Genomic DNA, 13299 nt, shown 5'->3' on the forward strand with positions numbered 1-13299 from the left:
TATCTTTGGCTAATAAAATAAAAATCAAATATATACAAAGATAAAATAATATCCTCAATTATCTTGTTCCCAGTTCCATTGACTTAAAGAAAAGAAGAATAGTACCCCCAGTTGGTAAAATTTAACTGTTTAGCATTATCTTAACAGAATACATATTGAAGACCCACATCCACCTTCCATAAGTGCAACAGAACATGTTAACATCATGTCTTGTTAAATTTCCATGTTGCAGTGTTTTCAAATGCATCTAGACGCATTAAGGATGTGGCTTGGATGAGAACTCACTCATTTTAAAGAATCTTCCCAACGCCATGGTATGGAGCAAAAAAAGAAGCATGGAAGTAAAGAGGAATACATAATTAAACAACGTCATTTCCTAGGTGTAAGCTGGGTGGAAGAAGTTGACCTTGTTAAAAAAATCTTTGTTAGAATCATAGAATCATAGAATATCAGGGTTGGAAGGGACCTCAGGAGGTCATCTAGTCCAACCCCCTGCTCAAAGCAGGACCAATCCCCAATTTTTGCCCCAGATGCCTAAATGGCCCCCTCAAGGATTGAACTCACAACCCTGGGTTTAGCAGGCCAAAGCTCAAACCACTGAGCTATAGGAAATCGTATTTTAGAAAACTATTAAAAGGGAACTGCAAAACGCTATGAAAAACAAAACACTGTTTACACTCCCATATCACTGAGAGAATATAGGCATAGACTCAAAAAATACAAATTTATCTGAAGGGGACCCATACATACACAGCGGCTGCCAAATCAGGACAGTGCAAAGATGATCTTTAAATCACCTTTGCACACACATACTGACCTTTGCCCTATGCAGTTTGGCCACACCTCAGGATTTCCCCCCCCCCCTAATCTTATGCATGTGTGTTGCATCATTCTCTATCTAGGCATTGCAAGGTCCAGAACATAGTGGGAGCCTTAGGCCTGGTCTACACTTAAAATTCTGGTGTACATGAAAAATTCACACCTCTAAGTGCTACAGCTATGCTAAGCTCTGGTGTAGACACAGCTAAGTCAATGGAAGAATGCTTTTACAAACCTAGCTACTGACAGTCGAGGAGACGGATTACCTACAGCAACAGAAAAACCCCTACCAGCCTTGTAGGAAGCATGTACATGACAGAGCTACAGCAGCATAGCTACAGAGCCATAGCTGTGCTGCTGCAGTGACCATATAGTACAGACAAGCCCTTACTTTTCTATTTCTTAACTGAGCAGCCAGCCAAGTAGCACTTTTATAGGAGGAACGATAACATAAGAACTTTGCTTTCTCCTGTCACCACTGTCTGGGCTGGTACAAAGGAACTTAGAGAAACTAAACCAACAGGAAATCAATTGTCATTTATGATGTTAAATTTTAATTCTTTTATGAACACATTACGATTTAAAACTGCAATTTCTTGTGAAACCTTGTGTTAGTAATTAAAATTTCTCATGTATCTATCAATGAGCCTTCACAGGGAAATGTGTATGACTCTTCCGTGAATACAGAACAGTCTCACACAATAAATGTGTAACTTTTATAAAATGTGAACTATCCGACTAGAAATTATCTACTTTCTTCACCATCACTTCAAACTGCTCACCAGTGCCAAAGGGACTTTGTGTACGAATGCCACTCAGATCCTGCATATTCATTGCATCCACTTGAAAAGCTGGGTACTCTGCTATTTGATCATTTATAAACTCTCCTTCAAAAATACGCCCATTCTTGAAGACGAATCTCCCCTGGGGGGAGGGGGAGAAAAGAGAGAGAGGCTCTTTTGTTTCATTTTGATATAAATCTGCACATTTAGTAAAAGATCATTAGAAAAGAAATATGTTTGCAAGCACTTGGATTTCCTTCTGATCTAAATCAGGTTTAAACTGCAATATATGAGATAGTGCAAAGCGAAGGATGATACTTATCTGTATGTGTAAAGTACTTTGAGATCAACCAATGAAAATCTGCTGCTGTGCTATATAAGTGCTAAATGTTTTACTCTGAAACATCTGAGGAATAAGGATCTTTTCACTATGCTTAAAATTGTTTGCAGCTTTTCAACGTACTTTAACAGTCTGTCCCCAGATTTTTTTCCCTTTCCTCCTATTAGCTGGAGTCCACCCCTGTGCACAGGCAGTTTGGAGTCCCCTGTGAGAAGGTGCATCAGACATTAAAAGTGACCTTAGCCAGAAGGCCAACAGAAGGCAATGGTCATTTATCAGCCAAAAGGCTGATAATGTCAGAGACACCTATTACACTGAAAAGCTTTATGTTAAAATACATTTCACCATATACAAGCCATGCTCCTCCACTTGGAACTTATCCAGTGTCCAGTGAGGTCAGTGAAAGGGCTCCTATCAACTTCATTGGACATCAATGTGTGCATTCCAATACACTAAGGAAAACATGGTTTTCCTTACAGAAAACAGAAACCTAGACATTTGCTATACAGAGCAGACTGAGACCTAATTGCATTTTTATCTTTTTCTTCCATCACTTGTTGATACTCACAAGGCCATGTTTTTTATTGCAAACCCATTCTCCATCATACATTGCTCCACTGGCATAGAAGAACCTTCCACGTCCATGACGATCCCCATTTACAAAATCTCCTACATATTCATTCCTCAAAGGATACTGAGACCCAGGTATTCTCTTCAGAAACCAGGTGTGAGTACCATAGCCATGCTGAAAAAAGACAAGACATTACAAGAACTTTCCAAAGAGCTACTATTGGTGCAGATCTAAATTCATACAGAGGAATGGAACTACCTAGACTTTTTTTTGTTTTGTTTTGTTTTAGGGTGACTGTTGCTAATTCAACTAAATGGGCTTGATTTAGCCCCAGGTTACCTTAGCTCCTACCAGGCAACTCAGGGCACAAAGTCCACCAGGAGGCATGGTAGCAGCACTCAGGATGAACTAATTCAACACATCCTGGTCTCCTATAGAAAATGGGCCACAGTTTAGAGACACCATTCCCTAGTCTGTGTGCCCTGACAAGCAGCCAGGGCAGGGTCCCAGAACCAGTTCTTAGGAGACCTGCGCTGCTCTGGAGGCCAAACTCCCTGCTCATTTTATGTGCGGGTGAAAAGGCAGCAGCTCACCCCCACGCTCACCCCAACAGAATGATGGGGGAACACTCGGTGAGGGGAATCTAATGGAGTTTTACACCAACCCCAGCCTACTTCCATGGGTTCTTTCACAGGAGGGGACACTGGAGAGTTAGATCTTCAGGTCACTGCTTAGACTAGGTGATATTTTCACTTTTAACAGTCTTATAGCTTAGTATATAAATTCAGTAATTTAAGAATTAATTGAGGTCTACATTAGCATAAATAAAATCAGCTATACAAATGACCTATATATGTAAACAATTTTATTTTCACTGAAGTTTATATGAAATATAAAACCTGTTTCTATATAATTAACGGGGGTGGGGGGGAATATCACTGGGTAGACTGGCCCTGTGAGAGAGTTAGGCTCAGACCCACCTTGCCAGCTGCCTCCCCAACATAATAGGCTTTAAGACTGATAAAAGGGAGTTTCAGTTCAGCTCAGTTCAGGAAGGGAGGGAGACCTGCAGAGAGTATGAAGACTCCTGAAAGGGATCCAGGGTCTGGGGAAAGGACTTTGAAGGGGGCACTCCACACCAGCAGGAGAGGCAGGAGCAGAAGTCTCCCAAGGAAGAGGTTTGAGGAAACATCAGGCAGCAGAAGCTGGGTTTTGAGAAAGAACAGTTGAGTCCAGCCTAAGGAAATGTAGAGTCAGGGAAATGATTTGTTTTGATTTAAGTTGATATTTTATGATGTTGTTTTAATAAACCAGACCCCAGGAAGAGGTGTTATCTGACTTCTAAATGGCTGGGTGCAGTTTTAGGGAAGCCCAAGAAGGGGGAACTGAGGTAGTGGCAGGGTCCAGTGCTGGATTGGGTAAGGCTCTCCTCTTACACCAACCCTAAGCTTTCACTTTAAAGCCTCTTTCTAAATATCCTGCAGCCAAAAAGATTTGATTTTTATTATGAGAAGGATTTATATTTTCTTTTGGTTGGTGTGTAAAATTAAGTTACCTTTTCATAAAAACAAGTCAGCAGCTTGGTTTAATATTGGACTTTTGCTAGTTATAACTAATAACATGAAAAGCAATTTATGAGTAAAACACTCCTGTATCTACAATTAGCAGAATCATACTGAGCTTCTTTACTTCTGTATGAATCAATGCAGCTAAAATCGTACCAGTGTGAGAGTCAGGTATTGAATTAAAGTGGTGTAGTACCTGTATGCCATTTACCCACTGCCCAGTATACTCCTGGTTCGTCGTCAGCCACCGCATCCTGCCTTCCCCCTGGCGCACATTTTCTTCCCATTGACCTTCATAGATATTTCCAGATTTATAACTACAAGAAACCAAATGAATCAGGAAGTTAACTACTCAGCTATCATATACACAAACAATAATGGACAAGATTTTCAAAGGTACAATGGCAGTGAGGTGCCTAAATCCACCATCTGATAACGAGAGTTACATGTTGTTGCTGGGGAAAAAAGAGTAATACTGAGAAAAAGAACAGGAGGACTTGTGGCACCTTAGAGACTAACAAATTTATTCGAGCATAAGCTTTTGTGAGCTACAGCTCACTTCATCGGATGCATGCAGATGCATTTTTCTGCTGAATGCAGCCGATTAAGTGAGCTGTAGCTCATGAAAGCTTATGCTCAAATAAATTTGTTAGTCTCTAAGGTGCCACAAGTCCTCCTGTTCTTTTTGCGAATACAGACTAACACGGCTGCTACTCTGAAACCAGTAATACTGGGATAGATTTTCAGTGTTGACACTACTACATTCTGATTTTTCCTTTGTTTATGATTGCAACATATACTACCTAAAGGAAAACATTCCCAGTTGACTACACTTAATAATAAATATCAATGATAATACATTAGGACGCCAATAATTTAAAGGTCTCAAGGGACAAGCAAAACTTCAGGGCAGCTGGCTTAGCAGACTTTGAAAACTGGACTCAGTGTGTATCTTTTGAAGTCAGACTCCAACACACACAAAAATAGGGACTGACATCTTGCTTTGTTGGCATGTCTTGAGAAAGCTAACTCGCTGTCTATAACTGGAGAAGGTGTCCAGTAGGTTTAGAAGTCTGTGCTCTGGATCAGCTAACAGAGTACAGATGTAAAAAATGTAAACATTGCTGATTAACTCCACACAAATGCTGATGTGGATAAATTGATAATTGGGGAAGTCTGACGTCAGTGCATGAAGATTTCACAATCTGTCAAACCTCAGAAGATATTACCAAAAATCTCAAGTCATCCTAAAATTTGTCTGAGGAGAGCATGCCATAAACAATCAACCAAAACACTCGCTCATGCACAATCCCACGAAAGAATTTATTTGTTTGTGATGAGGGGGCGTTGGGAGGAAGGGCAGCGGGTGTTACCAGGCAATCAAAAAGAATTCTTTTAAAAAGATGTTTCAGTTTACTGCTGCCAGTCTTTGATTGTTTTATCTTTAATTGTTTTCTTTGTAGGAACAAAGAAGAAAAAGGTTTACCCAAGTAAAAATTAAAGCCATATACTAGGCCTGGTTCTTCACTGTTCTTGCACTTTATATAATCATTTACTCCTGTGCAAAGAAGGGCAAGAGAAATATAAAATTCTACCATTCTGAGTTGGTAGCATTTTCACCTTTTTGTATATCTCTGAATGACTACACAAACTGCAAGGCAGTAGAGAATCAGCCCAGTACATGGAACAAAGGATTAGACTGTGTGCCAAATAAAAATAAATTAATTCTAAAGATGTGCTGAACAAACATGTTATACCTACCATCTTATCCCCCAGCCAGCTCTGATGTTGTTTACCCAGTCACCTTCATACCAGGAAGTACCTTCCTGATTATAATAAATGGTACCCTGAAACAAAGAGTATGAGCGGTTTAATTAATCAATACCTAAATATTCACATGAATGCTTTCACATAACATTATATGGACGTAGACAAGTGGGAACTCGGGTGGGCTTCAGCTCACCCCAAAATTTAGGGATTGGATTAAGAAAGAAAAAGCAGAGTTTGAAATAAGAAGCTTGTTTTCCCTCTCTTTATTAAAAGTGGACACATTTAGTTATGGTACAAAACTACCCAAAGTGATATTCAAGAGCTATAATTTTATTATTTTTTAATTCTAACCCCTCCCCTGCCATAAAATGTTGTCTTCACCCCTGTATATGCCAAATATACCAAATTACCACTTGTATTCCAACATTCTCTCCATAGTCGCTAAGAAAAAAAGACTCAATTTATGTTAAAAGCAACTGAGAGTCTAAAATATAAAAAAATTAAATCCTGTTATTTTCACCAACATTAGCTACATGCTAAGAGAGACCAAGCATTCAGATGTTCAAAAATGTTAAAAATTACATTTAGCCAAACAATGGCAAGTGTCCTCAAACCCTTTGGAAATGCTTTCACCAATCTATTCTATTCTATATACTGTAGGTTCTTATACTGCCCTTATCACCATAGAGCAGCTTTCAGTAACACATCAAGTGATATGAATGACATTGGTTATGTGTTTGTTCTCGCCTCCTCTCCCCACCTGGAGAAGCATTTGCAGTGAAGCGTTTTGTTTTGGTAGGGTTTTTTTTTTTTTTAAACATGTGTTACTATGATTTATGTTAGAGAAGGCAAGGTCAAAGGTTTTGCTTGGAGCAAAACAATGATCCTTAGTTCCTGGGGGAGTTCATTCCACAGCTACCAAGAAAGTTCTGTCTCCCACACAGACAAGCTCTACTCTTACTCAAAGAGTTCCACTGTGCTCGAAGAGACTATGGTCTGCATCCCAGAGCTTTAGGCATTGTTTAAATATCTTGGGCCCAGGCCATGGAGCGCCTTCAAGATAAGGACCAAGACCTTGAACTTAATTCAAAATTCTGTAGGAAGCCAGCATAGAAAGTGAAGGACAGGTCTGATGTGTTTGCAGTGACCTATGTTGTGGAGGAGACACTCTGTACGGTTCTGCACTAGTTGGAGTTCCTATGTGCTGAAAACTTCATGCCCAGGTTTGTCACACTGCTGTAATCCAGCCGAGAAGTGAGTAAGGCATGAATAACAGAGGTCAGATCATCATCTGCCAGTCTCCTAGCCAACTGGAGATGACAGAAAGCATTACTTGTAGATGCTACTATGTGAGAGTGCAGCATCAGCAAGTAACCCAAGAGTATTCCTAGACTACAGACCAAATTGACTATTTGTGGGTGTGTATCTTCAACCAAAAGAGATTACACCATGGCTACGGGCTCTTCCAAATGCTTTCCTCTACCCACCAGCATCACTTGTCTTGCGTGGGTTCAGCTTCAGCTGGCTGTTCTTCATGAATTGAAGGCCATCTTGGTGGTAGTGGTGTAGTTGTATGTGGTGAAGAATAGGTACAGCTGTGTGTCATCTAGATATTGCTGGCACCTGAGTTCCTGATATCTGACCACTTCACCTAGTGATTGCATGTAGATGTTGAAAAGGACTGTAGAGAGAGAAATTATCCTTCTGGGACTCCACAAGCAAGAGGACTAGTGGCTGGAGGTGCAGTTTCCCCATCACTACACGGTTTGAGTCCTCCAGGGAGAACTCAAACCATATCAGCACATGATCCTTGGCCCCTGCAACCTCTCTCACGTGAGACAGCAGTACCTCATTGTCTGTTGACTATTGCAGACAGGCCCAGGAGGATGAGAATGGACATCTGTCCTCTGTCCACTGACAGGAGGAGATCATTCATCAGTGCCACTAAAGCGTTTTGAGTTTTGAATGAAGTCGTATGGCCCGTGTTATGCAGGAGGTCAGACTAAATGATCACTGTGGTCCCTTCTGACCTCAGAATCTATTAACTATAGTAAGCAGACAGAGAGAGCAGCTATACTCTGACTCATCCAGAGTTCCACATTAACTTCTAGAGCCAGCTCTGCAATGGCATCCTTCAGAAGGCAAAGGACACAACTGGGATGCTGCCTTAATTGTTCTGTTTTCTTTCTCTGGACAGTTCTATCAGTGTCATTTCTTCCTCCATTATGGTGTTTCTGGTCTGCTCAGTTATCTGCAATAGGTACTTTTAATAACAGATCTCAAATGTACCCCAGAATCCTTTGTACCAGTTACAGACGTGCTTCAAATGAGGCAACATGACAAATGTCATAAAGGATTCTGAGGCACATCTGATACTCAAAGATTCTCATTGCTCATGACTGAGCAGAAACAGGGACAACATTCTGGAAGGTTGGATAATAAATAAATAATAAAATGTAGTCCTTATAGAGCTTTACATATTTCAAACTCTGTACAAACATCCACTAATACATTGTTGTAACACCCTCAAGAAGTATGATTATGATAGACCAAAAACTCCACAGCCATACAGAAGTGAGCGTCCAGATTGGCCTGTTGGTAAACAGCTAGAGCAGTCTCTGCTATTCAAGTGCCCCTTAGAGATGACGTGCAAGGGCCTAAATTTTCAGAAGTGACTAGTGATTTTGGGTGCCTCAACTTATTGGTGCCCAACTTGAAACATCTTAAAAAGGCCTGATTTTCAGAAAGTGCTGATTTTCACCTCTTACAATAAGGCCAGTTTAAGGTATCTGAAGTTGGACACACAAAATCACTAGCTTTTTTGAAAATTTAGGCCTGCATGCTAATCCCACAGTACTTAGACTAAAGACTTAGCTATTGTCATAATTATTATTAGCATACTTAAGCTATTATCTTCAGCACATTTAAGGAGCAGGATTTGGCTAACTGCTCTTTCAGCAAAGTATTTTGTGCCATTATTGCCACTATTTAGGAAACAGCCTCTGGTTCTTCACCTCTTGATCAGCTTGGTGACCATCTAATTAGAGATTCCTAGAAGGGCAGGTAACATATATATTTACTAGTTAATATTAAAGCAGAAAGTTGGGGTGTTGCCACAAATTATCCCTTTTAATACAAAAGAAGGCCTTGCACCACCAGGACCACTAATTTTAATTAACATATGCTCCATCAGAGATATTTCATTAGGATAATTCAAGGCTTATGTACCAATTGAGTTCCACTTAAGTTCCCCACATAAGTGATGCAGAAGCCCTGTGCTAGCCCTCTGTATTGACTTTCATCTTAGATGCCACTGGTCCAGATGATACTTTCATCAGTGCTTTTCTTATTTACCTTTCCATGTCTTTTGCCTTCACACCATTGGCCAATGTATGAAACTGGATGGGTGCCACACTTGTACATGCCAAAGCCATGCCTGACTCCATTCTTCACCTCTCCTTCATACATGCTGCCATCAGGCCATGTGTAACGGCCATTATACATCTGAACATTCTTAACAAAGTTCCCCTAAGAGATTAAATTATAAATTGATTACTCGCTCAAGTGAGACAGCAGTACTCGTTACCTTTGCAGGAGAGAGTATCTAGGGTATCTAGGGTGTGGGCTGAGCTGTCCTAAAGGAGGGGCCCTCGGAGCAGCCAGGCCCAAGGAGAAGTTCTGAGTTGCACCGTATGTTATCTTATTGTTGATTTTTTTAAAAAAAAAGCCAAACCACAGGAAGTAGGCAAGTTTGGACTTTACAGTGCATGCCCTGTGTTTGTAGAGCAAGCTGGGAAAGGCACCTGTTCACAGTGCACAAACAAGAAAAACACAAACTAACTCTAGTTACATTTTGGGTGTTCTTTAAATTTAATACACAGCCTCTGTTGCAACCTGCAATCATCTAACCTACATGCTTTCCTATAAATTGCATGTATAGATGTAATTAGCTGCATGATACTTTAAAATTATTTACTTTGCACTTTACCTCATACTTCACTCCATCAGCCCATGCATAAGTCCCGTGTCCATGCATGAGTCCTTCGGAAAACATGCCCTTCAAAATAATACACATACTATTGTTTTTATTGCTGTATCACAACTTACATCTATAGCTATTAAGTAGTTTGAGGAGAAGTAACATGTTTTAATTAAAACCCCTCTAACTATCAGCATTAAAAGAACTAAGTTTTGAATGTCTGCAGTCCTTAGAAACTACGGAATCCACTATTCAATACACATAAATTTTAGCTGTGCGGTTCCCAATGAAGTCAAAGGGAGTAGCAGTATGTCCTCTTCCAGGGGAAGAATTTGTCCCATTACATTTTGGATACATTTACACAGCAAGCAGCAGCAAGCCTCCAATCCTGGGTCAACAGACTCAAGCTCACAGGGCTTGTGCTTCCACACTAAAAATAGCTGTGTAGACCTTGTAGCTCAGGCTGGAACTCAGGCACTGCAGCCCATGAAACCCCCCCTCCCGAGGCTTCAGGGCCTGAGCTGCAACATCTATGCAGCTACTTTTAGTGCTGTAGCACAAACCCCGCAAGCCCAAGTCTGTTGACCCAGGCTTGGAGCCTTGCTACCAAAGGCTGCAAAGTCGTACCCTTAGTGCCTTGCCACAGATGTACCCATAAACAGAATGCTGATCTACTCACTCTGTATGTATTTCCTCCCTGAAAATGCGCTACACCTTCTCCATCATATAATCCATGGACTTTTTCTCCTTCATAGCTACAAAGAAAACAAACTAAGGATGAAATAATCAAATCACTACAAGTAAGCCAGAAACAACAGAAGTTAAAAAATGATGACTATTACCAGTATTTTCTGACAAAAGCCAAATTACATTGTTAGCACCTGTTAGCTCCCATTCTGGAATAGGTGGGGTGAAAGCATATACTGTATCTTGCTACTGGGTGGAACATCAGGCTTGCTCCCCTTTCATGACCAAAGTACTGGCAGGAAGTGGGCACCCCCATGCACATTATGCACCGCACCCTAAATGTTAAGCAGCACCAAATATTATGTAATTACACTAGTGTATTCACTTTATATAGAAAACTGCATGTACACTTACAGTGAAATTCATTTTACCCAAATAAAGCAAGAGGAATCAGGCTTTATGCAAGTGAAGTGTAAATGAGATGGGGAAGCAAGATTCTAGAGCCAGGGCACAGAGCTGCAATGCAGCTCTCCATCCATGATGAGCACTGCTATTATGGGGTATTAAGGCCACTTGAACTATAATCATGTGGACCAATCCCCATGGGCACTCCCTTTTCAGTAATTTATGTCAACACCCCTTGCACAGCCAGTCTGCTGGTGTTCTACCACACAGTGGGTCTTAAATGGAGCAGGCGACTTTGTGCATACACATACATCCTAAGTTACCACTACCCTTTGTCTTGCAAGTGCATTTGTGTCTGATGTCTATCTGCCTTTTAGACTGTAAACTCCACAAGGCAGGAGCCGTGTCCATGAGTATGTTTTGTATAATACCAAGCACACCACAGGTACTTAAATCGTAAATCCTCAGCTAGTGGATGTGTTTTTAACTAAACTGACATGTTTTTAAACATACTTTTCTACAATAAGTTGAGTGAGAATAGGCTCCTCATAATACTGAGCTGCTTCTTGGATCAGAGGTTCTTCCACCTCTTTTGATTCTTCTTTGGATTCTAAAGGGCTTGCTTGTGCTTCCTCCGCTTGATTCAATGATGTCTGGACATATGATGGCTGAACTGAAGAAATACCTTCAAATGAAGTCTCAGGTGCGGGAGGAGGGGCAGGTGCCAACTTTTCTGTTTTTTTGCCATCTTTCTTCTTATCTTTAGCCATTGCCACTGAATTGCCTCAAAGCTATGTTTTTCTGAACAAAAGGCTTTAGCTTCTTTTGCCTATTTTTTACGTCAGAGGTTTAGTTTTCAAAATCTGAACTCATTTAACTGAAAAGAAAACATAAAAAGCAAACATGATAAAAATCTGATTTCTCCTCCCTCATTGCCCCCCAAATAATATTTTTAAAGTTTTATTGCTGTATGGTAATGGCACCAATTTCCTAAAAGTATTCCAAGTAAAAGTGTTAGATATTTCATCAGCTTCTAGGGCAGTGGTTCTCAACCAGGGGTGCCCTGGGGTACATATAGGTCTTCCATGGGTACATCAACTCACCTAGATATTTGCCTAGCTTTCAAACAGGCTACATAAGAAGCACTAGCGAAGTCAGCACAAACTAAAATTTCATACAATTACTTGTTTATACTGCTCTATATACTATACACTGAAATGTAAGTAAATATTTATATTCCAATTAATTTATTTTATAATTATATGGTAAAAATAAGTAAGCATTTTTTTAATAACAGTGTGCTGTGACACTTTTGTATTTTTATATCTGATTGTATAACCAGGTAGTTTTAAAGTGAAGTGTAACTTGGGATATACAAGACAAATCAGAGTTTTGAAAGGGATACAGTATGTGGAAAGGGTGAGAGCCACTGTTCTAGGGAAATGAGGGTGGCAGGAACGCACTAGATTCCAATACTCTTTGGGAAAATAATGGGTTACAGATTAACCTGATATCTATAACAGACAACATGACAGTTTATGGAAATAAAGTAATGCCACCACATATTTGTGACCCCAAAGGATTATGTGAAAACCACGGAACAATGTGGTTGTCTAGAATCATGACTCCATTGTTTTGTGGTTAAATCTTCATGGCTTAGTATTCCTGATTCTGTAAGGCGGTAATATTACACACTCTATTAGGTAGGAATGATTCGGTGGGGGGGGGATTAAAAACCCACTCATTAAACCCCCACGGGTATTTGGTTAAAGCAAGTGTAAAATTATATTAGTTAAAACGATGGTGGTGGACTGAACACAATTACAAACCTCCTGCGGTTCTGTTACAGCTAGCGGGGTGTGGAGATTCCGGAGACTAATTTCTCCAAGCTAGAAAACTTCTCTGGAAGGAGATGGCAATTCAGCCACGACACCTGAGGCGACTGTATCGTCACTCGATTCTCCGTCCTCCCGCACCCACAACAAACCGGGAAGGAAAATTATGACGGGATGCCCAGGAACAGCTGCGCCCGCGCCTCTCTGGCGGGCGCGCTCAGCGTGCAGCAGCCCCCAGCACGGCTGGCCGGGCAGCACGACGCTCCGGGCTCCCCTCCACGCTGGCTCGGCCGCCCACCACCCAGCGGGAAGCCAGGGCCCCCCTGCTCAGTCCCCAGCGTTCCGGCCACCGCCCGGGGCCGCCTCTGGGCAAAGCGGAGGGGGTTTCGGCGCCCGTCCCTCCAGCTCCTGCCACAGCGTCCTACGTCCGGCGCTGTAACCATAGTAACCGCCCGCAGGGCAGAACGCCACTCGCTCGTCATCTTAAAGGGACCGCCGCCCACTTCCCCCTCCTTCAAGTACCGGGACAGTACAACCCCCTCCGGC

The 13299-nt window shown here is 41.3% G+C and overlaps 1 protein-coding gene across 1 annotated transcript in view; it reads right to left on the bottom strand.

The window, feature by feature from the left end:
• LOC144271735 (radial spoke head 10 homolog B2-like) overlaps positions 1-11688 on the bottom strand; it is a 34335-nt gene extending 22647 nt beyond the window's left edge. The window contains exons 1-8 of the mRNA XM_077829309.1: positions 11432-11688; positions 10506-10581; positions 9836-9904; positions 9202-9375; positions 5839-5924; positions 4274-4394; positions 2510-2686; positions 1602-1743 (exon numbers count right to left, since the gene is read on the bottom strand). Coding sequence (XP_077685435.1) covers positions 1602-1743; positions 2510-2686; positions 4274-4394; positions 5839-5924; positions 9202-9375; positions 9836-9904; positions 10506-10581; positions 11432-11688 — 1102 coding nt within the window. The remainder of the gene's footprint in view (positions 1-1601; positions 1744-2509; positions 2687-4273; positions 4395-5838; positions 5925-9201; positions 9376-9835; positions 9905-10505; positions 10582-11431) is intronic.
• Between the last annotated feature and the right edge of the window lie 1611 nt (positions 11689-13299).

Source organism: Eretmochelys imbricata, chromosome 10, assembly GCF_965152235.1.
Source record: "Eretmochelys imbricata isolate rEreImb1 chromosome 10, rEreImb1.hap1, whole genome shotgun sequence".
NCBI lineage: Eukaryota > Metazoa > Chordata > Testudines > Cheloniidae > Eretmochelys > Eretmochelys imbricata.